The 27,997-nt window shown below is 37.1% G+C and overlaps 1 protein-coding gene across 4 annotated transcripts in view; it reads left to right on the forward strand.

The window, feature by feature from the left end:
• Positions 1 to 27,571, forward strand: part of LOC127437755 (dedicator of cytokinesis protein 4-like) — a 103,446-nt gene extending 75,875 nt beyond the window's left edge. For 2 of the 4 annotated variants that reach the window (XM_051692895.1, XM_051692898.1), the window contains 30 exons: positions 2,288 to 2,480; positions 2,898 to 3,049; positions 3,783 to 3,917; positions 4,018 to 4,116; positions 4,271 to 4,365; positions 4,464 to 4,539; positions 5,518 to 5,618; positions 5,984 to 6,042; positions 6,293 to 6,441; positions 7,933 to 8,018; positions 8,161 to 8,187; positions 8,372 to 8,467; positions 8,574 to 8,634; positions 8,756 to 8,849; positions 11,269 to 11,417; positions 11,648 to 11,734; positions 12,114 to 12,218; positions 13,997 to 14,138; positions 15,724 to 15,890; positions 16,024 to 16,110; positions 16,340 to 16,516; positions 18,777 to 18,860; positions 19,459 to 19,578; positions 19,679 to 19,806; positions 20,136 to 20,256; positions 21,290 to 21,371; positions 21,526 to 21,635; positions 22,037 to 22,112; positions 22,213 to 22,274; positions 25,447 to 27,571. In XM_051692895.1, coding sequence (XP_051548855.1) covers positions 2,288 to 2,480; positions 2,898 to 3,049; positions 3,783 to 3,917; positions 4,018 to 4,116; positions 4,271 to 4,365; positions 4,464 to 4,539; positions 5,518 to 5,618; positions 5,984 to 6,042; positions 6,293 to 6,441; positions 7,933 to 8,018; positions 8,161 to 8,187; positions 8,372 to 8,467; positions 8,574 to 8,634; positions 8,756 to 8,849; positions 11,269 to 11,417; positions 11,648 to 11,734; positions 12,114 to 12,218; positions 13,997 to 14,138; positions 15,724 to 15,890; positions 16,024 to 16,110; positions 16,340 to 16,516; positions 18,777 to 18,860; positions 19,459 to 19,578; positions 19,679 to 19,806; positions 20,136 to 20,256; positions 21,290 to 21,371; positions 21,526 to 21,635; positions 22,037 to 22,112; positions 22,213 to 22,274; positions 25,447 to 25,851 — 3,525 coding nt within the window. In that variant the 3' untranslated portion in view covers positions 25,852 to 27,571. Of the gene's footprint in view, positions 1 to 2,287; positions 2,481 to 2,897; positions 3,050 to 3,782; positions 3,918 to 4,017; positions 4,117 to 4,270; positions 4,366 to 4,463; positions 4,540 to 5,517; positions 5,619 to 5,983; positions 6,043 to 6,292; positions 6,442 to 7,932; positions 8,019 to 8,160; positions 8,188 to 8,371; positions 8,468 to 8,573; positions 8,635 to 8,755; positions 8,850 to 11,268; positions 11,418 to 11,647; positions 11,735 to 12,113; positions 12,219 to 13,996; positions 14,139 to 15,723; positions 15,891 to 16,023; positions 16,111 to 16,339; positions 16,517 to 18,776; positions 18,861 to 19,458; positions 19,579 to 19,678; positions 19,807 to 20,135; positions 20,257 to 21,289; positions 21,372 to 21,525; positions 21,636 to 21,969; positions 22,113 to 22,212; positions 22,275 to 25,446 lie in introns of all 4 variants that reach the window. The other 2 variants (XR_007896599.1, XM_051692896.1) reach the window with 2 other exon arrangements.
• Positions 27,572 to 27,997: the final 426 nt, after the last annotated feature.

Consider the following 27,997-nt stretch of genomic DNA (forward strand, 5'->3'; position numbering starts at 1 on the left):
ATTGGTTTTCGGTGAGAACAAACCAAAATATAACTCCTTTTTCACTATAAATCTTGACAGCAGTCTCATAGGCATTCATGATTTCAAGCTCGATTACACTTCCTAGCACCATCTAGCACTCTGAACATGTGTCAAACACTGGGAAGAAATCGGCATCTGAGAATATGGAATATTGTCAAAAGGCTAAAAAATATCATAATTTTTTTTATTTATTTATTTATTTATTTATTTTACCATGTCCTGCCCTGAACACCATTCAAACATAGTTCAGCTTTACATTTTGGCTATGCTACTTAATGACTTAAGGATTTTTTTTATTTGTTTTGTTACATAATTGGTGTTAAATGCTTTTTTAAATTGACATTGAAAAGTCTTAAAAGGTCGTAAATTTCATTCTCCTAAATCTGCAGATACTCTAACAATGTGTCTATCATACACACTAGTCTAGCAGTATACAAAGCTCACTCGGCCCATGGAGAGTTAATCCAGTCTTGAAATACACAAACAGAGATGCATGCTGTTTGTGCTAAAAGCCTGCCACACACTGTCACGGCCGGCACAGCTCAGTGTCAGCTAAACCATGTGTGTATGATGGGCAAAGAGAGGCGCTCTGTGCTTTTAAAGATTCATTTAATTCCCATCAATGTTATTGGCAGCACAGTAGGAATGTACACACACAGACACACACTTTTACACGTGTACACATATTCAAACATACACTCACACTGAAATCTCACACAGGTCATTTCTTGTTATGGCAGCCCAGCAGGACAGCAGATTTCAATTAACGCGGCCAAGAAAACAAAGGGTCTTTGGACACTGTAGCATAATCCAAAGCACATGCAGGCGACTGGAGCTTTGCCAGATCTGTGTCATTGCAATATTTGTGTGTGTGTGTTTGTGTGTATGCTGGTGGGATTTTTTGTGTTGTGTGATTGTGTCTGTGTTTGCAAATGCCTTTACTTACATCTGTTGTTTGACATCCCCTACTGCGCCAGAAGAACGTTTTCCCTCTAAATGTGATCAATGTGCAAATGTATGAGAAAGACCATCCGTGCTGTATAACAGTGACACATTGTTAAAGGGATAGTTCACTTAAAAATAAAAATCCTGTCATTATTTATTCACCCTTATGGGTACCAAACCTGTATGACGTTCTGTCTTCTGTGGAACACAAAAGAAAAAATTATGGAGAATGTACTGGTCACACCATGCAGCCACAATGAATGGGGATATGAATATTTAAAGGAATGTTCCGGGTTCAGTACAAGTTAAGCTCAATTGACAGCATTTTTAGCATAATATTGAGTACCACAAAAATTAATTTTGAATTGTCCCTCCTTTTCTTTAAAAAAAAGCAAAAATGGAGGTTACAATGAGGCACTTTCAATGGAAGTGAATGGGGCCATTTTTTGGAGGGTTTAAAAGCAGAAATGTGAAGCTTATAATTTTATAAAAGCACTTACATTAATTCTTCTGTTAAAAAATCATGTATTATTTGAGTTGTAAAGTTGTTTAAATCGTCATTTTTACAGTCATTTTAGGGTTTTAGGTTTTGATGACATTACATCATCATGGCAACGAAGATGTAAAATTGGCTATAACTTTACACAGAAAAGGTTAGTAAGCGATTTATCACACTAAAATCATGTTTACACACATATTGTTTATGTCTTCTGGCTAAACATTTGAAACAGTGAGTATTTTAACATTAAAAAATTGGCCCCCATTCACTTCCATTGTAAGTGCCTCAATGTAACCCAGATTGTAGCTTTTTTTTTTAAGAAAAAGGAAGTCAAAATTATTTTTTGTGGTGCTCAATATTATGCTACTAATGCTGTCGACTGAGCTTAACTTGTATTGAACCTGAAATATTCCATTAAGCTTAAAAAAAGACTTAAAAGCACCATAAAAGTATCATAAATGTTGTCCAAGTGATTTATGTGCTATATTCCAAGTCTTCTGGAGCCATACAATAGCTTTGTGTGAAAAAAACTACTGAGATTTTAGTTGCTATTCACTAAAAATCCCACCTTATCATCTGACCTAGTAATGTCTGATTTACAAATGAATCGTTCTTTTGAGTTGGATCATTTCGATAAAACTCGATCTGGTTCACAAAATATTAATGAAAGAGTGACCAGTACAAATTCAAAATGTATTTCATGGAGGATAGTAAGTCACTGAGATTTAAGTCACAGCTTACTGCTACACTTGGTTAAAACTTTGTAAGCAAAAACACTCGTTTGAATATGGAGGCATGTGTTGTTTTTGCACATTTTCTCAGGCTGTGTTCCTGAGATCGTTCCCGACAGTTTGCTGCGAGCTGCTAAAGATCTTCAGCATGAGAGAGGTGGCAAATCTGGCCCGTGACACACTGAGCAGCCTGCATGCCCTAACGCACACAGACTGCCCCCTACAGGCTGTTAAACTGCAGTGCATGGCCAAGACTGTTGAGAGCCCGCTTTACGTCAACCCAGGTAACATGTCGCACATGCTACTCTGAGTAACTCAAGTGTTTTTCTGTATACCAAAACTAAACTAGACATGCAAAAGTATGAAATGGCTATGCAAAAGACTAAACAATCTCAATATGTGACATATGTATGAAAAATTGACTGGCTCTGTCAACTGAAAGGAACAATGTTTTTTTTTTTTTTTTTGCAATAACTATTAATTAATTTTTACAACCAGTATACCATTTGAGAGCTTTTATGCTCATCATCTGATATCTTAAAACTGTTTAGCACTCAAATGATTGTTATCGTTCGAGGTGTTATTTTTGTCTCTTGATCAGAAAGTAAATCAGATGTTAAATTGCTCTTTTAAATGTAAATAATTTCCTGGAATAAGTCATGTTATTGCATGTGAATATGCATGTGTTTATGTGTTGTCAGAGTCCAGGTGTGTGTTGTTGCCGGTAGTGCTGCGCCTGCTGCACACTCACCTGCAGGAGCAGAGAGAGCTGGTTCTGTGTGCCAACATCCTGACCAGCATGCTGACGCTCAACACACCCACTACAGTCAGTCTCGCACATTTCTTACATACTGTATGTTGTCATTACAGTCTACATTTCTTCAATATTGTATATTTTTAAATTATTTTTGGCAAACTGTTCCACTGTATGTTGTTTTAATTATAGATCTTCTCTACTCTCTCTTCTTTATTCTGCTCCTACTTATTTAATGCTCTAGTGTTAAAGCCAACATGAAATACCATTCGCAACCAATGTTACTTCTACAAACTGACATTTTCTTAAGTGGAAAAAAATATAGGGCGTGACTTGATTGGTAATTGAATTGATCATGAAAAGTGGTCTCTATATGAAAAGTGGTTGGGAGGAGATGGGATGAAAAAGTAAGAGGGCTTGGTGTCGTTTAGAGGCTCAGCATTTTTTATTAAAATAGGAACCGTGCCCAGTAAGATCAAGAATGTACATAAGGAAAGTAAATAGGGTCAATTTTGATTTCATGTTGACTTGATAACTTTTTTTTTTTTTTACTTTTCTCTGTTCTGCTGTATGTGTACCGTCATCAATTGTACACTGCTCTACTATTCTATTCTGTTCTATTCTACTCTACTTTGCTCTACTTCAATTCTATTCTACTGTATTCTGCTCTACTCAATGGTTTTCTAGTCTACTCTACTCTTCTCTTTTACTCTGGTTTATTGACTTCTGTCCCTCGTACCTTATTTATTGATATAGCTGTAAAGTTTTTCAGTTGCATTTTTTTTTTTTTTTTGTAAAAATCTGTCTCTGTTCTCTCTCTTTCTCTTTTTAGGAGTGTGGAGCATCTGAGGAGGTGAATCTGGTCATGGAGAGTCTGTCTGGTGTGTTACTCAGAACTATACTGGAAGTGACCAACCGCCCTCAGCCTGCTGCCACCTCCCTACGTCTGCAGTACCAGGATGTTACTGTGAGTCAAGAATTTTTCGAAACTTTCCTATTTACTTTCAGGAAGGCATTTCAGTAAGTTGAAAACTGGAAGGATGACTTTATGTTTGTTTGTGTTTTAGGGGGAATTTGTTGCCTGCTTGCTCACTCTACTAAGGCAGCTGAAAGATAAAGAATACCAACAACTTCTCAGCAGGTTCCCCACTAAAGATGAACTAACGGTAAAAATGGTTTTAGAAACCTTACCAAAGTGTTGTTTAAACAATGCCAGTGTTCATGCTCAAATTATAAGACTTTGCAAAGATTTTGCCAGCTTATTTTGATAGAGGCGAATTGCGGTGGTCTGATTGCATGATCTCTTCTGCGGGTTTTCAGAGCTTCCTCCTGCAGTTATTCACCGTCTTTAGAATACTTATCCGACCGGATATGTTCCCAAAAGACTGGACCGTCATGAGACTTGTCGCTAATAAGTAAGTGCAGGAAACACAACCTACAAAGAGTCTAATTTAATCTCATTCAGCTATAGAAATGTGTCATATTGGTTAATGGTTTTTGTTTGTTTGGTTAGCGTAATCATCACCACTATCCTGTACCTCTCCGATACCCTGCGCAACAACTTCCTCAATGAGAAATTTGACTTCAAGGTAAGGAGAAAGTTTGTGTGTGTATGTGTACATGCATTGTATTGCTTGAAGGTTTGCAAACTCTTGGTTTTATTACAATAAATATAAGGAAACCTGTGAAACCATTTGCAAATTATCTTTACTCTCTCTCCTTTTATTTATATCTGTAGCAAAATTATCTGTATTACTTTAACATGCAAGTGGGTTTTACTTAAAGTATTAAGGACTGTAGGTCCATGCAATGCAAGTGAATGGTGACCAAAACTTTGTAGCTCATAAAAGCACATAAAGGCAGCATAAAAGTAATCTATAAGACTCTTGTTGTTATTCCATGTCTTTAGAAGCAATTCAATCAGTTTTAGGTGAGAACAGACCAAAATGTAACTCTTTTTCACTGTACATGTTGCCTTTACGGTCTCTAGGCATGATCATGATTTCAAGCACGAATAAACTTCCTAGTGTTGATGCATGAGCAGATTGCTAGATGGCACTAAAGGAAGTGTAATCGAGCTTGAAATCACGATCGCCAAGGAGAATGCTGATGTCAAGATTTATAGTAAAAAAGGAGTTACATTTTGGTCTGTTCTCACCCATAATGATTGGATCACTTCAGATGACATGGATTAAACCAGTGGAGTCATATGGGTTACTTTTATGCTGCCTTTATGTGCTTTTTGGAGATTTTTGGTCACCATTCACTTGTATGGACATACAGAGCTGAAATATTCTTCTAAAAATCTTCATTTTGTTTCAGTTCAGTTTCCTCAAGCAGTGTTATATGTCAAATTTTTGGAACCAGCTTACTAATATCACTCTTTAGGCATTGATAAACTAAATCTAGAAATCAAGATTTTAATTTCTCTCACATAACTGCTTAGGAGAAATTTCCTCCTTTCCTTTCCATATCTCACAGAGCAATCAGGGGACACTGTACATGCATGCCTGGTATGCAGATAATGATTCTCAGCATTTTAATTAGCTGTGTCTTCTTATCTGTAGGTATGGGAGTCCTATTTTTATCTCTGTATAATATTCATCAACCAGCCCTGTCTCCAGCTCGAGATGTTCCCACCCTCCAAGAGGAAAAAAGTCCTGGAGAAGTGAGACACCTTCATGTTCTTTTCCTTGTATCCCCTACAGGGAATTAGATTGAAAGATTTCATAATGTGAAATAAAATCTCCACCATAATGACACAAAGCAGGTGGAAACGCTTTTAAGAATTTATTGTATATTGGATTATTTGTAGTTCAATGTGCATTTACTGGGACTGAGGAACCCTCGGTTGCTTATGCAGTTCATTTCAAGGGCAATTTCCAAGTTGAATCAAACAGCTTGTAAAAAGAAAAACAGCTTGTAGCAGTTTATAATATGTGTATGCATATAGCCTGTTCTCATGGGAAGGGTTGTTTACTTCTGAGATGTTGTTGGAGAATTGATATGATTCTTTTTTTTTTTTTTTTAAAGGTATGGCGACATGAGAGTAATGATCGGTTGTGAAATTTTCAGCATGTGGCAGCATTTGGGTATATATCTGCAAACATATCTGCATATGTTTTCTAAAAGTTTTAAATTAGTCACGTGACAATTGTGTTTAAAAGTGTTGATGGAAAGGCTCATTTTTACCAGCTTATGCAAGCAACACGTTTGCTTGTACATTCTCTGAAAGCTAGACTTGATGTGCTCTAATGTAAACTGTATCCAATTATTTATGCAACATATCACAAATTCTATAGTTTCTGTGTGTCAGTATGTTGACTTAATGTCTCCATCCAGGTGACTATAAGCTAAATCTTATTCCTACCCTGATTGGTCCATTTATGGAGGTGACTCTGGTACCACAGATGGATCTGCGGAATGTCCTCATCCCCATTTTCCATGACATGATGGATTGTGAACAGCGACGGAGTGGCAACTTCAAACAGGTGCTGAAATCAAAATGTGACAAAAACATGTGTCAACGTGCAAGAACAGAGTTTCATTCACTGCACAGCAGATTACATGAAAGCTTTCCTCCGCTTCATAGATCTGTTCCAGTAAAATGCTGTTGATGAGTAGAAATTCAGCTTGTTTAACAACATTAGAACAGACATTTAAAAAGGATTGTTAGAACAATATGATTGAGCAACTCTTTGATGTGTGATTTAATTTTTACATCTGCTCATAAACTCCAAAATGTGTTTATTGCTTTTTAAATTGGCCTTATCATGGAAAACTGAATCACCCACATATCAACACCGATTCATTATTCAGCAACTTGGCTTGCCCTTATTAATGACAAATTGAACTATGCTTATACACAGATGTTAGCCAATCATAACAGAGGTCATTTGAATACTGTATTGTTTAAAGTCTTATAGGTAAAGTACAGAAAACAGTTTTTTTATTCTAGTGTCAAAGAGAGGGTTGGAAATGACTGTTGTATGTTTAGCAAACCATTTTAAGTTAACTAATGCATAGAAAATAGCTCCTTTAAGGACAAAATGAAGCACTTTGAAGATTTTTTTTTTTTTTCATATTTAAATGGAAAGTTCAACCAAAAATGAAAATTCTCTCATTATTTACTCACCCTCATGATATCCCAGGTGTGTATGACTTTATTTCTTCACCAGAACACATTTGAAGAAAAATAGAAAAATGTCTTATCTCAGTAGGTCCTTAAAATGCAAGTGAATGGAGATTTCTCATTTGAAGCTCCAAAAATCACAGACAGTCAGCATAAACGTCATCCAGAGGACATCAGCTGTTAAATTAATGTCTTCTAAAGTGACACGATCACTTTTGGTGTGTAAAAGATCAATATTTAAATACTTTTTTTTAACTCTAAATCATGCTTCTGTTCTGCAGCGGTATGCGCGCTTGACATAATCACACGTAAAGGAGGAGGAACTCTGTACAAAAGCTTCGTTGGTTTTGGTTTAGATCTGTATTTGTATCTGTTTCTTTACTCACAATGGTGCGTTTGTGTGCCTATCCTGGATGTCTCAACCGAGTGGAGACCGTGATCTGTATCCATGGCAATGCAAATACGTCACACGAGAGACTGCTTGGACTCCTCCCTCTTGTGAAGTGTTGGATTATAGTAAAAAGTACTTAAATATTGATATTTTTTCGCACCAAAAATGATCGTATCACTTTAGAAGACATTCATTTAACCGCTGGAGACATTTCGATGACGTTTATGCTGATTTTCTGTGATTCAAAAGAGAAATCTCCATTCACTTGCGTTTTAAGGACCTACTGAGCTAAGATATTTTTCTATTTTTCTTCAAGTGTGTTCTGCTGAAGAAAGAAAGTCAAACACACCTGGGATATCATGATGATGAGTAAATAATGAGTGAATTTTCATTTTTGGGTGAACTATCCCTTTAAGTCTATGCGTCACTGATGTCTTTTCCTGGGTTGTCGCTCTAAAGGTGGAGGCCAAACTGATCGACAAACTGGACGGTCTGTTGTCAGAAGGCAAAGGAGACGAGACTTACAGGGAACTCTTTAACAACATGTGAGACTCCTTTCAGATCCTAAGAGGTCTTGCAACTGGAATTAAGTGTTTTTGTAGAATAAATAGTAGTAAAAACAAACAAGTGCTTCTACATACAGTATCACTGCATATACTAACTAATTATTTTTCTTTTTTGCATTAGAATTCCATTGTTTGGTCCGTATCCAAGGTAAGACAAACTTAAAAAAATAACATATCGATAAAGGTTGTCTTTGATGACTGTATAACAGAAATTGATCTATTGTTTCAAGCCAGCCATTTGAAAATGTGAAGTTTCAAAAGTTTTCAAATCTGCGCATTTTAATCAACATTTTTTGAATACATTAGCATGTCTATATGTGTGCATGATTCAGTCTCTTGAAAAAGATCGAGAGAGAGACCTGGAGAGAGAGCGGAGTTTCACACATCGCTACTGTCACGCGTCTGATGGAAAGATTACTGGATTACAGGTAATGTGGGCACACCCACTCACATACATACATACAGAGATGATATAGCATACAGTACAAACACACATGTGTTCTATGGATCAAAGAGCCCAACATCTCTTCACAGGGACTGTATGAAGATCGGAGAGGTTGATGGGAAAACAATCGGATGTACCGTAAACCTTCTGGTTCGTTTAGCAGATTTTGTTTAAGCTGATTCTACTTAGTTATTTAATATTTATACAGAAAAAGCTGACATGTGTACCATTCCAGCATCACACTGTTCTTATTTTCTCTCTCACCCATCAGAACTTCTACAAAACCGAGCTGAATAAAGAAGAAATGTACATCCGTTATATTCACAAGCTCTATGAACTGCACCTGAAGGCACAGAATTACACCGGTAAAAAATCACTCAGAACATCTCGGCTGATATACATTACCTGACTGGTATTTTCAATTTTATGATGTTATGCTTGTTAATGATATATAATGACAGTTGAAGTCAGAAGTTTACCTACACTTAGGTTTAAGTCATTAAAACTCTCACACCAAAGATTTCATACTGGCAAACTATAGTTTTGGCAAGTTGTTTAGGACATCTACTTTATGCATGACATGAGTAATTTTTCCAACAATTGTTTACAGACAGATTGTTTCACTTTTAATTGACTAAATCACAATTCTAGTGGGTCAGAAGTTTACATACACAAAGTTAACTGCGCTTTTAAGCAGCTTGGAAAATTCTAATAGGAGTCAGTTGGAGGTGTACCTGTGGATGTATTTTAAGGCTTACCTTCAAACTCAGTGCCTCTTTGCTTGACATCATGGGAAAATCAACAGAAATCAGCCAAGACCTCAGAAAAAAAACTGTGGACCTCCACAAGTCTGGTTCATCCTTGGGAGCAATTTTCCAAACACCTGAAGGTACCACGGTCATCTATACAAACAATAGTACGCAAGTATAAACACCATTGGACCACGTAGCCTCAGGAAGGAGACGCATTCTGTCTCCTAGAGATGAACGTAGTTTGGTGCGAAAAGAGCAGATCAATCCCAGAACAACAGCATAGGACCTTGTGAAGATGCTGGAGGAAACAGGTAGACAAGTATCTATATCCACAGTAAAACGAGTCCTATATTGACATAACCTGAAAGGCTGCTCAGCAAGGAAGAAGCCACTGCTCCAAAACCGCCATAAAAAAGCCAGACTACAGTTTGCAAGTGCACATAGGGATAAAGATCTTAAAAATTTCTTCTGGTCTGATGAAACAAAAATTGAACTGTTTGGCTATAATGACCATCATTATGTTTGGAGGAAAAAGGGTGAGGCTTGCAAGCCGAAGAACATCATCCCAACTGTGAAGCATGGGGGTGACAGCATCATGTTGTGGGGGTGCTTTGGTGCAGGAGGGACTGGTGCACTTCACAAAATAGATGGCATCATAAGGAAGGAAACTTATGTGGATATACTGAAACAACATCTCAAGACATCAGCCAGGAAGTTAAAACCACTGACAGGTGAAGTGAATAACATCGGTTATCTCATTACAATGTCAAGGGGTGGGATATATCAGGCAGCAGGTGAACAGTCAGTTCTTGAATTTCATGTGTTGGAAGCAGGAAAAATGGGCAAGCGTAAGGATCTGAGCGACTTTGACAAGGGCCAAATTGTGATGGCTAGATGACTAGGTTAGAGCATCTCCAAAACAGCAGGTCTTGTGGGTTGTTTCCAGTATGCAGTGGTTAGTACCTACAAAAAGTGGTCCAAGGAAGGACAACCGGTGAACCAGCAACAGGGTCATGGGCACCCAATATTCACTGATGCGTGTGGTGAGCGAAGGCTAGCCCGTCTGGTCCGATCCTACAGAAGAGCTACTGTAGCACAAGTTGCTGAAAAACTTAATGCTGGCCATATATAAGTAAGGTGTCAGAACACACAGTGCATTACAGCTTGCTGTGTATGGGGCTGCGTAGCGGCAGACCGGTCAGAGTGCCCATGTTGATCCCTGTCCAACACCAAAAGCGCCTACAATGGGCACATGAGTGGGACCATGGCGCATTGGAAGAAGGTGGCCTGGTCTGATGAATCCCGTTTTCTTTTAGATCATTTATATACTGTATACAGTATATATATATATATATATATATATATATATATATATATATATATATATATATATATATATCTACACACAGTATACAGTGTATGTATATATGTATATATATATGTATATATATAAATATATATATATATATATATATATATATATATATATATATATATATATATATTTATACTGTATACTGTGTGTAGATATATATATATATATATATATATATATATATATAGGCAATCGATGTAACATGTTTATTTAGTGCGTTTAATTATATAAAAATTACTGCGTGCAGTACAAAACAGATTGCTGTCAACTGTAGGCTTGTTCAATGATATGACAAAGCAAACAATGTAGAGTTCTTAAGCCACGTTTTGTATTGTCTAATCAATGTTTTATTCATCTGCCACAATAATGCAATTTTTTTTCAAACTGAATTTCAAGCTGTATTATAAATATTTGAATTACTATGCATTATGTATATGAATTACCTTTATTTGGGGGCCTTTCACAGCAAATAATGATGAATGTGATTAATTGCGATTTATTAGATTAATTAATCAGTATGTCATTTATTAAAATTGTAATCGATTTACAGCCCTAATATATATATATATATATATATATATATATATATATATACAGTATATTATAGTATTTACATGGATCTCCAAGAAAATAATTATTGTGTTTGTGTATTTGCAGAGGTGTCGTACACCCTCCTACTGTATGATGAGCTGTTAGAGTGGACTGAACGGCCCCTCAGAGAGTTCCTCACGTATCCCATGCAAAGCGAGTGGCAGAGGAAGGAATGCCTCCATCTCACCATCATACACAATTTCGACAGAGGGAAAGTGAGTCCTCCAACCTGCTCTCACTTCAAGCTCCACCCCTTCCTTTTTACCTACATAAACTAATTAAAATTATTTTAATACAGCTTAAAAATGAGGGATATTGACTGCTAACACGTTACAATGACTTTGTCTCAAGCAAGTGTTGTTTTCACTTTTTCTAGTACATACTGCCATCTTGTGGTTGTTTGAAGTATTATTGTGCTGTTCCCTGTTGATTTGTTTCCTTGTAGTGCTGGGAAAACTGCATCATACTGTGTCGAGAGTTGGCAAGTCAGTATGAGACTTATTACGACTACAGGAACCTCAGCAAAATGAGGGTGAGCAGTTCATGTTCATACTGGGCACATCCACATTATGTTGTTTTGTCTAAAAGTACAATTCAGAAATCCACATTAGTCTAATAATACTGACATTAAATAATGATTTCCCTCAAGTCTTTTGTTTGCAATAGCTGAAAAGTACAGTGTTCATATGAAGTAGATGAAGTCGTTGTTATATTCTTTACACGTAAGGCCAATTGTTATCTTAATGAAGCGTTTGGCTTCAACCATTTAACTGAACTGCCCAAATTGTTTTATTTAGCCTGAGTCTGTTAAACAGTCGATTGCTTCACAGATTGGGACAGTAATTTATCATATTAACAGTTGTTTGCATTACATTGTGGTCAATGATGTGTTTTATTTGCGTCAATGACAGATGATGGAAGCCTCGTTTTATGACAAAATAATGAACCAGCAGCGGCTAGAGCCTGAATTCTTCAGAGTCGGCTTCTATGGCAAGAAGTTTCCCTTCTTTTTAAGGGTAAAGCTTTTAAAGTGTTTTGAAAGTGTTTATGACATTTCTACAACAAACCTTGATTTTTCAATGTATTGCATATATATCTCTAGGAGTGAGTATAGCAAACTTATTACTCAAGTCCAGGTCATTTATTCACATTTGTATGTAAGGGCTTATTGTTTTAAATGAATGTGTACTGTACAGACACTGTTCTCTAAATCATAAATGGACCCTTTTCACACTTCTGGGTGTGGAACATGGAGGTAAACTATAGCAGGGTAAACGGTGCAGCTGCTGTATAGAGGCAACATTTTTTAGAAAGAATAAACCATGTTGGTAATTTCCCCACTTGATCTGCCTGAACAGAAATAGCTGGACACCGACAAAATTAATCGCTTTACAAACTAGTTAATTACCCCACTCAAACGCATCCTCTTTATACATGAGATTAATCACTATATCCACAACATACTATATAGGTAATATTACAGCTTACATCTGCACAGACAATAAAGTGAATGAACTGGTGAACTTGAACTAAGTGCCTAGTCATAATATGTGTAACTTGCATTGTAAATATGCTGTTTCTGAATACGCTGTTAAATTAAAACAGAAATAGACTAACTCTGTGCAAAAGGTTCATTATATTATTTCCTTAAAGGGTAGTTCACCTAAAAATTAAAGTTATTTTATCGTTTATTCTTCTGCAGAACACAAACAAAGATTTTTAGAAGAATATCTCAGCTCTGTAGATTCAATGCAAGTGATTGATCGCCAGAACTTTGAAGCTCCAAAAAGCACATAAAGGCACCGTAAAAGTAATCCATGGTGGTTTAATCTACAGTATATTTTCTGAAGCTATCCAGATGGTTTTGGGTGAGAACAGACCAAAATATAACTTTTTCATAGTACATCTTGCCATTGCAGTCTCTAGGTATAATCATGATTTCAAGCTCGATTACACTTCCTAGTGTTTGACGCATGAGTGCTAGATGGCGCTATAGGAATGAATGAATGAATTAATTAATGAACGTTACATTAATATAGTGCTTTTCTGATACTACACTCAAAGTGCTTTACACAGAGAACAGGGGACTCTCCTCAACCACCACCAGAAGTGTAATAGGAAGTGTAATCAAGCTTGAAATCACGATCGCCAAAGAGACTGTTGTCAAGATTTATAGTGAAAAAGGAGTTACATTTTGGTCTGTTCTCACCCAAAACTGATTGGTTTGCTTATGAAGACATTTTTTAAACCACTGGAGTCGTATGGATTACTTTTATGATGCCATTATGTGATATTTGGACCTTCAGAGTTCTGGTCACCATTCACTTGCATTGTTTGGACCTACAGAGCTGAAATATTCTTTTAAAAATCTTAAATTTAAAAAAAAAAAAAAGTCATCCACATCTTAGATGGATTGAGGGTGAGTAAATGATGAGAGAACTTTCAATTTTGGGTGAACTAACCCTTTAATTAGTGTTTTAACAGTGTTGTCCTGTTTATGTAGTATGTCTAACACCCTCTAGAGGTCTCACTTACCCCAAAATTACTGTAACCATCTCCAGTTTACAGTATAACATTTCTGCAACATTCCTAACCCTTTACTCAAATGTTTTTCTGTTTCATTTTAGATGTACTGTATGTCATGAGTATAGTGGGGGAAAGTGTCTGAAAAGAAATGAATGGAACTATAAAACATTTATTCCATTCTCATTCAAACTGCATTTAAGCCAGTTCTCTATCTGTCACTTTTGCTTTTCTTCATTATTTTTTGTCTGTCTGTGTTGTCTGTCTGCAGAATAAAGAGTTTGTGTGTCGAGGGAATGATTATGAGCGTCTGGAGGCATTTCAGCAGAGGATGCTCAGCGAGTTTCCTCATGCCATCGCCATGCAGCATGCTAACCTGCCCGACCAGACCATCCACCAAGCGGATGCGCAGTGTATCCTAATCAGTGCCTCTGTTTTTTTACTAAAATAAATTGTACTCTCTAATTAATCGTATTTGTTTATTTTTACAGATGATGCTCTCACTTTAAATCAAATTGCTCCTCAAGGGTTTACAGATCTGAATGTTAAATTAACTGGCCTGGAGTAAAATGGGATGCTGTGATGGTTGGCAGTGTTGGTTTTAGGAAAAGTGCAATTAAAGAATGTGGAACAGCTAATGGGGCAGCTATTTGGATGGGTGTAAACTGTTGGTTGTCAGCCAGTAGCATGGCTCCTAATCAGATCAGCATCGTGTGCTAATCAACGTACACATTGCTCCATGAGCCCTTCTCTCTTTAGAGTCACACTAGCTGCTCTAATGATCAGATAGCTGGAGTTTCTGTGTGGCATAGGGTTATGGCTGGGTGAAACTTCTTCATCCCAGATGAAAAATTGAGTTGCTCTGAGGTTGCCCTTTCATAGCTCAGAAGACTTTGTGTTTATATTGTCCGCATAACCCAACCAGATCACTCAGATCCGGGGATCGTGGACTTCTGTCTTTTCCTAGATCCAGGATGAAGCATAGAGGTGATCGTGCTTTTTGTATCTCTGGCCCTAAACTGTGGAACAGTTTATCAGATTACCTCAGGACCGTCTCCTCTCTATCTGTTTTTAAATCGGTGCTTAAAACTTTCTTATTTTCATTAGCTTTTAATTTACCTTAAATCATGGTTAAGCTGTGAAACTGCCCTGCTACCTATGATTTATTTCTGTTATACTGTCTTGCCTGTGATGCCACTGTACAGCACTTTGGTCAACCATGGTTGTTTTTAAATGTGCTCTTTAAATAAACATGATTTGATTTGATTTTAAGAAGTTCTCAGTTATCTTCTCTTTAAGTATCAACTTTGTCTCAGATATTTCTCCTGAAAGATTTTAGGAAATATATATATGTAGAAATGATGTTATTGTTGATATTCAGTAAAGATATTGAGCAATAAAATTTTATCTGGATAGCATAGCTCAGATTTACACTTACATTTATGCACTTGGCAGATGCTTTTATCCAAAGCGACTTACAGTGCAAGGTATACATTTTTACATCACTTTGTGTGTTCCCTGGGAATCGAATCCATGACCTTGGCATTTCTAAGGTCATGCTCTACTAATTGAGTAACAGGAACTTCTAGAGACATGTTGTTTTTGAAAAAACAAAAAATTATGAGAAATGTATGAAATTTTAGACTTTTGATTGCAGACTTATCTTGGCAAATTACTGTTTGTGACATTGTTGAGATCCCTTCAGAAGCTCTAGAATACAGTATGTGAGACTACCTGGGTAATTTTTTACAGGATAATATTCAGAGAATAATAAGATTTAAGTAGGTGACTCCATTTAATGTCATTGCTGTCTTGGAGAAACAATTGTAATATTAATAAGGCTCAATTGTGTGTGTTTTTTTTTTTTTTTATTTCCTATGGGATTGTATATTGAAGTTGTTGTTATGTCTGTATGAAAGTGCATTTGTAACTTGTCATTTTGACTATCATTTAAAAATCAAAAGCACTTTGTACATCCCTTAACTGGGCATTATTCAGATCTGCAGATCTATGCTGTTAGTCCTGTCCCAGAAAACCAGGATGTCCTGCAGAGAGACGGAGTGCCCAATAACATCAAGAGCTTCTACAAAGTCAACCATATTTGGAGATTCCGCTATGACAGACCTTTTCACAAGGGCACCAAAGACAAAGAGAATGAGTTTAAGGTCTAGTGGACTCCCATCCATCCATCCATCCACGATCCATCTATCCATCCATCATTATATTTTGTACAAAAGTAATAATATTTTCGAAAAGTGAGCTTGCAGTTTTGTTCACATAGTTTTTGTTGCGTTGTAGAGCCTGTGGGTTGAAAGGACAACACTGACCCTCGCTCAGAGTCTTCCTGGCATCTCTCGCTGGTTTGAGGTTGAGAAAAGGGAACTGGTGAGTCATAACTTTTTAAAGAAAAATCTGCTTTAAACATTTTACAAGACTGCAGCCTTTGATAAATCATGAGCACTAAACATGGCTTATCAGAAACGAGACTTGAAGGTATTTCAGAGTGCTTAGCCACTGTCATGAATTTAAAGTAACTACCCTCATGATCACACATCCCCCATCAAATAATGCAGAGAAACAGAGAAATCGTAACCTCAGTGTGCTTTTGGTGTAGGTGGAGATGAGTCCCTTGGAGAACGCCAGTGAGGTGATTGAAAATAAGACACTGCAGTTAAGAACGCTGATCGCTCAGTGTCAGATGAGGCAGATGCTGAACATCAACCCTCTCACCATGTGCCTGAACGGAGTCATTGACGCCGCCGTCAACGGAGGACTGGCCCGATACCAGGAGGTATGGGACTGAATGTAGAGCCTGGTGAATCTGGTGGTAATACAGTTTTACTTGGTCGTGGATTAGAACTGGAGTTTTAGGGGCTGCTTCCTAAGGCCACATCCATACTAATCCGTTTTAGTTTGAGAACTCAGTTTTCAGCAACCACTTAGCATTGCCCAAGCATCACTTATATTTTCACTGCTTTGGAAACTGGTTTAAAGTTGTATGATATGAGGTCGTAAAAATATAGAGATTTTGGATCTTTTGGATCTTTTGTCTCTTAGTCTTGACAACAAGAAAAGAGTTTAGATAGAGCAGCTAAATTATAAAGACATGTGGAATATATTTTTATATCTGAAGATAGTACTTTAATAGAATGATTTAATGGTTTTCGTGTCCTGACTCCGATTTAATTTCATTCCTCATAGCAAGATGAAAGACTGGTTTCTGGTTTTTGCTTTCAGCCAAAGCCTCAAAAGAGCATCCGGTGGATATTTAATGACTACCCCGTATCCTCACACTTCATAGAACCGGTAACTGCATGTATCTCTGACAGTTGCCAAGCAACAGCATGTTGAGTGCTGGCCTTTGGTGAGCGTGAGCTTCAACTAAGGCTATTAAAAGGGAAGAGCTAACTACAGGGGTCCGCCTGCAATCTAGCATGCACCTCTCTGCGAAGATGATGAGTTTACCACAGAGCACAGGGCTACAGTTCTAGTCACCAAGCTGTGAAAGCTGGATCAAAATGTCACTGACACATATATAATATTAATATGCTAGATTAAATGATAGTTGTAGAAACATTCCCTCTGCATTTTTGTAATGTTGTGGTATTATAGTGCAGGTTCGTTTAAAGCACATGAAAGAGACATGAAGTGAATTTCACAGTGATAGATTGTGTGGGTTTATTTATAAACCCAGATTTTCTTGGAAGTAAAACTGTGTCCTAACCAGATATGATAAAGTGCATTCTACACTGAACAAGCAGCACAATCAGAACATATTTTATGTGTAATGTACTTACTGTATGTACTTATTAATGTTAAATGTACTGAAAGGAAGCTGTATTTTGGACCAGTGAGAGTTCATAGTGGGCGGGGCAACCTGGTGCAACGCTGCAGATATAGAAACCAATTAACCGCAAAAATTACTATCAGTTTTCGCGATCGCGAAAATGCAGAAAATATACCGTTTATTCCATGTCGTTTTAGCGTGTAACATCTAGTAAGGACATGGCATGAAGCTTTCGATTGCCTAAATGCTAAACGTTGACCGATTGTGGATTTTGCAGAGAACGATAACTAAGGTGGTGTAAAGGGCCATGTAGAGCCGAGGAGGGCAGGGCCAGGCTGGAATGAGACACTCCCGGTCCCCAATCAGCCTGATGGGGCGCACGAGGGATAAAGGCGGCTGGGGAAGACAGTTCGAGAGAGAGAGAATTGCAGGCAGCTGTACTGTGTGGTTTTGGTTGTGTATTTTGTTTAAATTATATATATCATAATATATAATATATTAATATATTAATATAATTATAATTAATATAATATATATTATTAAGCCGGTTCTCGCCTCCTCCTTTCCACCGAACCCCCTTACACTGGTGCCGAAACCCGGGAAAGGAGGCGGCGAGAACTGGCTTAATAATATAAATAATAATTTAATAAACAATTTAAACAAAATACACAACCAAAACCACACAGTACAGCTGCCTGCAATTCTCTCTCTCTTGAACTGTCGTCCCCGGCCGCCTTTATCCCTCGCGCGCCCCATCAGGCTGATTGGGGACCAGGTGTGTCTCATTCCAGCCCGGCCCCGCCCTCCTCGGCTCTACAGGCCGAAATTCAGTTAAGATATTGAGCAATAAAATTTTATTTGGATAGCATAGCTCAGATTTACACTTACATTTATGCACTTGGCAGATGCTTTTATCCAAAGCGACTTACAATGCATTCAAGGTATACATTTTTAGCATTTTAGATTAATTGGCCGATAAATCATTTTATATAATGTTAAAAAAAATTCTTAGTCTTTCATTACTGTGACGGGCTCAGACATAGAGGCTACAAGAGCCCAAAATAAATAAAATCCCAGATGCAGTTTATTGTTTTAACAAAATACCAATAATAATAATCGGCAAGTATCGGCATACATTTTTGCAGATAACCGATAGTTCCAAAAAGCAATTATTGGCACAGATGAATCAGTAAAATCGATATATCGGTCTACCTCTGCTAGATGCGAATGATTCACATGTCTCTTTGTGTATGTTCTGTTGCAGGCATTCTTTGCGAAAGATTACATCGCAAATCATCCAGAGGATGGAGAAAAAATTACTCGTCTTAGGGAACTGATGTTTGAACAGGTACTAAAACACAATAGAAAAACAACACTGCTAGTTACTGTACATGGTTGAAAATATCAGGGAATTTTACAATTGTAAATTCCAGGCAAGGGAAAATCATGGAAATTAAATAAAATATTTAAATTCATGAAAAAGTCATGGAAATTTTTATTAGTCAACATAATCTTTTGGGTTTTTGTCATGCTCTGCTGTAAAATGTCTAAATATCTCAAATCGGCTAGATACTGCGTTTTTTGTTGAGTAAAGGGGGATCACTATCCATATTGATGTCCAATTTGAGAACTAATTGTTCATTTGAATTGGTTCTTTTCAGTGAATTATTGTTCAAACCAGTTTGCAAATAATTTATTAGCAAATCAGTCTGAATTAAAATGATTTAAAAAAAATCCTGATCCAGTTATCACAAATGACTCTAAAGGGCAAGGAAAAGTCATGAAAATTCATTAAAAAAACTGAATCAAAATGTTTTGAACCCTGTATTTACAGTATGTAAAAAGACACTTAAATATAATATTGATTTCACAAATAACTCAGGCAGTGTACTGTATGTAAATGTTTTGTTTGTTCTGCTAATAAAAAATTCTCTGTCTTCACACAGGCCCATATTCTGGAATTTGGTTTAGCAGTGCACGAGAAGTTCGTCCCGCAGGACATGAAGCCGTTACATAAAAAGCTTGTAGACCAATTTCATGTAATGCGCTCCAGTCTGGGTATTCAAGTACGTTTTTACGCATTTTGTTTTTACAAAATGCTGGTATTACATTTTTGACCAGAGATAATGAACCAGGGACTAAAACATTGTGTATTCTGTTGTTCAGCCACAAGAGTTTCCTGCTTACGTACGAGTTAGTCCATTGCATTTGACCAATGGCAGTTTGCGCACCTGTAGAACCCCTGTACCTAATGCCATCAGCCCAGAGGGAGGCAGAATCGTGGCAAGACGCAGGTTTGTGTCATTTTAACTAGACTGTTGGTAATATGCTCCTTGTTGGGTTGATTGTTGGGGATTTTTGAAACGCAAGATAAAATGCCTGAAAGTTCATAGATAGGCAGGAGGGAAAAGTTTGCTTAAGATTGATAAACTGACTACTGACTAGTTTGTCATGTGAAAAGTTGAGTTAACTGTGTGTTTTACACAAATAAATTCCCTGGCAAATAGTTGTTATTTTGAAATGTTCATGTATCAACTTTTTCAAATTGGCACTTCAGAATATGCCCACTCATATGCTGAATTTATCCTCACTGTCGCTCTTGTGTCTTTCACTTTTCTTTTAGTCCCCTCAGCTATCCAGCTGTCAACAGATACTCCTCATCCTCACTGTCATCACAGGCCTCAAATGAAGTGAGCAACATCACTGGCCAATCAGAGAGCTCGGATGAGGTCTTCAACATGCAGGTGAGAAATCCAACAGAACAACAACTACAACTCAACCAATGGATCCTTTCACAGACTGTGACGACGCGTTTCTGCCTTATTTAGTAGTGTAAATCTAGCAAACTTTTTTATTTTGCTTTTTTTTTATTTACTGTAAATTTATAACATTATACTTGGTATTATATTACCCTGGAATTGGTTTTAAAAAACGAGTCACCACAGATGCGATGAGGCTTCTAACACAGCTGCTGAGAGAAGGACAGAACATTTGCCATCTTCTCTCTTCTGACTGTCATAATCCACCGCTCTCTGTTTTTTTCTTCATTTGGAAAGTGGTGGAAACATAATAGTGGTGTTTTTCTTCTGATGTTGGAGCAAATGTGTAAGTAAAAATTATATTTGCTGTGGTCTCCCATTCACTTCCATTCACCGCTATCAAAGTTTACGCTGCAATCCTTTACATCTGCGTTCCAAAACCCAGAAGTGTGAAAAGTGTCCATAGAAATATTTTACTGAAGTTACATTTTTAAAGTACATGTTTAATTAGTATATTCTATTTCACAGCTGTCTGGAATACTTGATTCTGATTGGTCGATTGTAGCAGTATGTGTCCAGTTATTTTTGTATAATGACCACTACACTGTATAATTGACCATTGTTCCAGGCAACCAATTTCCTATATAGCTGTGCAAGTCTTTTGAATCACTCTGCTGTCTTTTTCTTCTCACAACAAAAAAAAAGTAAAAAAAAATTTTTTTTTTTTTTTTAACTCAAATCAGTATTTTATGTTCATTTATTTATTTATTTGTTAAGCAGTCATGTAATAAGTGGGATAAAATACAGTCAGTTATTACTGCAAAATAAACCCCTTTTGCCTAACATTTCTAAATTACATTTTTGATGCTACCGCTTTGGGGTTTACAGTATTTTAGGACAATTGTTTTGTCTGGGTTTATTTTGGGATAACGACCGGGTGACTGTACATTTTCCCTTACTTATCCCATGTATTTCATAAAGAGAATAAAGAAAACATTTTTTTGTTGTGTTTTTCTAGCCCAGTCCGTCTACCTCAAGTCTCAGCTCAAATCACTCTGGTTCACACAATGTAAACAGCTCTGCGCCCTCCAGCAATAGAGGTGAGAGAGGTCAATAGACTATAAGCAATATGGCACTCGAAAGCAAGCCGTGCTTACAGCTTTATTGCCATAATTTCAGAGCATTGCCTCATTTCCTCTGTCATTTCATATCTTTTCAACACTCACACTTCATGTCTGTGTTTCTCTTCATTAGCTTCTCCACTGCCGTCTGACAAGCACAAGCACTCCAGAGATAATGCCTATCTCTCTCCACGGGACAGACTCTGCAGTGGCATGTTTCCTAGCCCGCTGGATCCCACACAGGTCAGTGCAGTTGTGACTGTGGTAGAGCTGTGGTTCTATGACCTCTATTTTAAAGACAACGTGATATGACATTCACATCCCATTTAACTTCCATATGATAAACAATTTTATAAAATCAGGTTGGTTCATATTATTTTTCTTGCCCATTTGGCCGTGGTTACATCAGCATAAAAGAAAAGTTGTTTCAGAGGAGGTGAAAGTTAATACATTTTTATAAAAGATTATGAAAGACTATAATAACATGCACTAATGAATCTTGCACAGTAAGATGAGAGACATTTAATGAAGTATGTTCAGTTCGGATACATTTTTATATCATGTTGTCTTTAAATAGTCTACTTCACAGTGTTCTGCAAGTTTCAACAGAGAAAGACAATGTAGCAGATTTGTATCTCTTGCAGAGGATGATTCCTTTCCAAATCCCAGTAGATACAGCATTACCACGCTGTGAACCTAATCTTCCCACACCTGAGACAGGTATTGGCAGCTTTCTGCTATGAGATAACACTAGTTACATCAGAATTGGTTATGAATCGCTCAATACATGCTTTTTTGTTTCTGTGTGTGTGTTGAATAGAATCTCTGTGCAAGAATGTAAGGTCACTTTCTCCCATGCCAACAGCAAGGTCCCCACAGAAGGTGAGTTAGAGCTTCATTCACTCTATATTAGTGTCATATTCTGTTTGTTCAGGTGCTACATACCTATTTGAAGTTCAGATCAGTTGTTATTACAGTAGCCCTAAAAACACACAAGGATACACAGGTGTCCTATCAGAGTAACAATATGTTTAGTTCATCATATTAACTATGGACACGTTGCACTAATGTTTGACCACAAAAAAAATGTCTATGCACATTTTGTCTACTTTGTCATTTTTAACAGTATAACTCTTGTTTTCTCATTTAAAACATGGGTCATTGACAAATAAGGTTGTCAGAGGTGATAAAAACGATCAATTCTGTACAAATCTTGTTTAAATAACATTCGTCAAATTCGTGGAAATGTCCGTGTTGGTTTCAAACATTTATAGCATTTTCTAAAACAAATTTAAATGAGAAACTATTACAAATGTCAAGTGGTGTAACCATCAAGTTAAATGTATTAAAAAACTTTCCTTTTACCGAATATCTCTTAATTATTCATTCAAACATTTAGTTTTACAAACATACTTTATCAAGGTAAAAAATATTTGTTTACCAATATCATGAATTTTTGAGTCACAAATAAAGAAGTTTTCTTTGTGTCACTTACTCTATTTCATCATTTGAGTTGGTGGCAAAAAGTTTTTTAAATAAAATTATTTCACTGCTGAAAGGTGCAGTATGTAAGATTCAGAAACCCTTGTTATTATTGACACCTGTGGCCATTAAGTGAACTGCAGCCAGGTACCTGTTGCTCGTGCTCGCGCTCGGGCACACACTCCATAGGGACGCGAACATCGACCAAAACAATGATGTAACGTACAAAGAGACTGAAAGTGATTCACCAGCATCATGCTGACAGATGAGGTAGCATAATTAAAATTACACAGTTAAGATTGTTTTACTACAAACTTTGAGAATGTATATTATGTTTGACTGTCCAGTGCTGGAACAGGGCTAAAACAATGTGTGGATATAGGTCTGACTATGTGAGACTTTAGTTTGAAGTAATCACTTTTCTTTGCATGATACATTGACTGCATTTATACGATAGCCTATGTCGGCGTTAGCTAGCTAGTCAGTTTATCAATAGCTGTTAGCTAAATTTGGTGGATGATGACAGTAGCTGTTTATAAAATAGACTGTACATTATAAATATGTTGACAATTCAGTTTTGATGTGATTCCATCACAACTGTCATTTTTATATATCGATGCGCTATTGTTTTATAATAATAGAATGTATATATTTTCTGTATAACCAAGTTAGGTTACACTAATGAAGGGGTCTTTTTGCATTATCTTGAACATTGTCTAGCATTCATTTCATGTGTTAATGTAGTTTAGCTAAAATTACATCGAACAATTCTTATGGCACTATATTTCAAATGCTTAGCAGTTATGTAAGCATACCTCTCCAATAAGAAGAATGCCAATTCAGGGTCGGTTTTGATCCCCAAAACCGAACAAAGGTCCTTCCAGGAATCAAATGCCCTGCCGATGTTCACTCTAGTTTTCGCTCGACCACGATCATGTTCCCGCTTACCCAGACAGGATTCAGTAGATGAATGTTTTTTTTTGTATTTTTTGGCTTACTCTGAGTTTGTGTAGGAGTCGGTGTTGTGCTGGGAGCCGGACGTTTGCTGGATTCCATCTCTAAGATAACTTTACCTAGTGTTGCAGTTTATTGTCGCTGTTGAATAGTGGAAGAGAAGCGATTACTGAGACGAGGCTCTCGGGAGCGCGCATAAACGTCACATCCTTTGGATTTTCCCGGCAAAAACGACCCGCTCCCTTCACATGAAAATTGGTCTACAGGCTTTAATAGGCAACCTAGGAAGTCCGGGAAGGGCAAATCTTTTAAGTTGCGTTATAAGCCGTTCACACATTGGCACATTTTTTTTGAAAATTGTTACATATTGCACCTTTAATTTAAAACAATTATAATAATAATAGATTTTTCAAATATACTTATGCCAACGTTTCTTTTTCAAGTATTTTAGCATTTAATGAGACACTTTTTTTCTTTTTATTTTGAATTCAGAAATTGAATACATGTTTATCATAGTAGAAGTGTATTCAAGTAATTGTTTTGTGTGAATTGCAGTGTTAATGTTTTTTTATTTTTTTTTATTTTTTTTAAGTAACATAGTAGATCCTGACAACAACAAAAACATATCCAAAAACTAGTCACATTATGGACACACATACAGTAGTAAACTCTGTGTGTGTGGGTGGGTTTGGTTGGTTTACAAGGAAATTTCTTTAGGTTACAAACTGGTAATTATAAGGGTATTATGCTATAAATGTGGTTTATCAGGACATTTCTAGTGTCCCCATAATTCAAATCGCTTAAAAACATACTTAACGATTTTTTAAAAAAATGTAAAAATGCAGAAATTTTTTTTTGTTTTTTTTTGTGATGGTTAGGTTTAGGGGTAGGGATAGGAGATAGAATCTATAGTTCGTACAGTATAAAAATCATTATGTCTATGGTGTGTGTGTGTGTGTGTGTAAAAAATTCTTCTAAATTGTGTGCATGCGCTATCTTTCTTAGAAATGAATTCTACTTGGTCTGAAATGTTGCTATATAAAGCATTCATACACATCATACATAAGTGTGGCTTAAGTGTCTAAATAGTTTATAGGGAGACTGTATGTTCATATTTGATTACACATGAACTATTGATGTGTTAAACATTATATAATGTTTGTTAATGTCCTAGCTATGGAAGTTTGATAACACTTTGCAATAAGGTTCCATTTGTTAACATTAGTTAACAACATTAGTTGACATGAACTAACAATGAACAATACTGTTAGAGCATTTTTAAATCTTGGTTAATGTTAATTTCAACATATATGAAAAATAATTATATTAAAAGTTGAATTTGTTAACATTAGTTAATGCACTATGAACTAACATGAACTAATAATGAATGAACAATTGTATTTTTTTTTTACTAACATAAACTAAAATGTATAAATGCTGAAAAATATATATATAGTTCATTGTTTGTTCTTGATACCTAATGCATTAACTAATGTTAATGAATGGAACCTTATTGTAAAGTGTTACAGAAAATTATTCAAAGTGTCACCAGACTATCTAATATTTACAATAAACATCATGTTTCATCATTCATTTTGCCCTTAATTTTGTTCTGCAGTCAATGGTCCCGCCCCTCACTCCCTCCCCCACTGACGGCTTGCCGATGGGGAGCCTGGCATCTCACTCGCCTGCCCGCTCTGGCAGCTACAGCAGTGGCATCTCCTCCCTCAGCCGCTGCAGTGTCTCTGAAACCTGCGGGATCGACCTCCCGCTGCCCGACCCTCCTCTGCCCCCTATCGTTCCCACAGATGCGGCCATTCGCCGGGGCAGCAAGACCCCTCCGCCCTACAGCGTCTATGAAAGGAACAATCCCCGGCGGGCGACACCACTTCCCCACAGTCTGTCGGTGCCGCCCAGTACTGACAACCCCAGTCTGACCGCAAAACCCCAGTTGAATCGCACGCAGCGAATTAATTCAGAACCTCGCCACCGGCCCACCCCCAGAAAGGTCTCCCAGCTGTAGCATGTCAGTTGGCCTACGTGGGACTACTTTTATGGGAAAACTGGGACTACTACACATTTTTTTTTTACAGTATTTTACTGCAAAATTACTTTTGGCCAGTTTATGAATCATGATTGGCAATGTTTTTAAATGCAAGATGGTACATTTACTTTTCACTTTGTCATTTAGCATTTTTCAATATTTTGGTGGGCTTTTTAGACTTTCAATTAAGCCTAATGCTTTGGTTTTCTATTTGCTGCTTCTTCTCATTCAGAGTGCGGTTTCATACATTTTGTCATCAGCAGGGTCTGCACTGACTATCCACGACCTGGAATTGACTGCAGTTGCAGTGTGCATCTGTCAAACATGACAGAACGGTCTATGGAGTATACTTTGAAAAGCTACAAAGCTCGACCATGCGGGAAACGTAATGGCAGGCAGAAAAAAACAAAGTATACCCTAGGCCAAATTGAAGCAGACAGGAAAGTGGGAGCAAGAGAAGAGGAACAGGATCAGGACATGTTCCAAGCCGGATTTGAACCCTGGTCTCATTGTGCCAATGTTGTGTGCAAGTACGCTACCTCCTGCACCATAAGAGGAAAAGCAAACAGAATGTGCTAATTTCGATCATGGATGTTTTGCTATATACATTCTTTGATATTATAGAGATCATTGCAATTTTACTTTACGTTTGCATATACAGTGATTTGGTGACTATTTTGTGAATGGCCCTTTAGATGGTGAGTTCATTCTAGTTCATTTGTATGTACCTCACTCTCAGTTACCTAAGCTGAACTGGACTGAACTAGACATCTTGCCGTCTCTCTGGCAAGCAGTTGCAGCTGGAAATGTCAATTTATTAGAAAAGCCATGAAGAGATTATGTACACTTTGAAATGGCATGTAATTTACAGCAAAATCCGAAGATCTGGCAGGTCCATATCCCATTTAGAGAGCTCTGAAACCTATTGCTAGCAAGGCATTTTTGAAAGAAGTACAAATTCAGTGTCTGTACAGTGTTCCTTTTCACACTACAACAGTTTTTGGTCTTACATAAGCTGAGGTGTGCAGCTAGCCCTGCATCTCATTTTATCTGCTTTGTACTTTCTGGAATGGCTAAAAGGTGCTACATATTTCTTAGTGTTTTTTTTTCTTTTTCTAATGTAGCCTCGTATCTACCGAAACTGCCTGACCGTTAAATGTGCCATGTGATGAAATGGTGTGGTCTCCGAGTATTGTGCCAAAGACGCAAGCAGTATTAACTTCTTTGTCAGTGAGAGTAGTTAGGAAAGCTTAACTGAAGTTACTGTGACTGCTAGTGCTCAACAATGTGATTCTTAAACAGTGTGCAGAGGCATAGATCAAGACTGCATGGGGCATGAGCAATACAAAGCAATATAACCGTTGTAGTTTGCAGAGTGATATAATCTTAATACAAAACATCTAGTTCTGAAATGAGTTTTCCCTGCAGCCTAGTCCCAAATCAGGTTGGTCTACTACAATCACTTCTAAATGTTATTGGGTAGATTTTCAAAAATGTTCCCGTTATTTCTTGGTCTTTTACATTTGAAATCTGAGAGGACTTTTCTCATTAAGGTCAGAGATTCAATTTGTACTTTCTTATTTGAACTCCAAGTTTAAGAGATGATTTGTGCAGCTGCTTTATGTTTTATATACCCACCGGCCACTTTATTAGGTACACCTGTACATCTTCTTATTCATGTGATTTATCTAATCAGCCAATCGTGTGGCAGCAGTGTAATGGATGAAATCATGCAGATATGGGTCAGGAGCTTCAGTTAATGTTCACATCAACCATCAGACTGGGGAAAAAATTTGATCTCAGTGATTTGGACCGTGAAATGATTGTTAGTGCCAGATGGGCTGGTTTGAGTATTTCTGTAACTGCTGATCTCCTGGGATTTTCATACACAACAGTCTCTAGAGTTTACTCAGAATGGTGCCAAAAACAAAATTCATCCACTGAGCAGCAGTTCTGTGGATGAAAACGCCTTGTGGATGACAGAGGTCAGCGGAGAATGGCCAGACTGGTTCGAGCTGACAGAAAGGCTATGGTAACCCAGATACTCTGTACAACTGTAGTAAGCAGAATAGCATCCCAAAATGCACAACATGTCAAACCTTGAGGCGGATGGGCTACAACAGCA

This window comes from Myxocyprinus asiaticus, chromosome 48 (assembly GCF_019703515.2).
Source record: "Myxocyprinus asiaticus isolate MX2 ecotype Aquarium Trade chromosome 48, UBuf_Myxa_2, whole genome shotgun sequence".
Taxonomy (NCBI): domain Eukaryota; kingdom Metazoa; phylum Chordata; class Actinopteri; order Cypriniformes; family Catostomidae; genus Myxocyprinus; species Myxocyprinus asiaticus.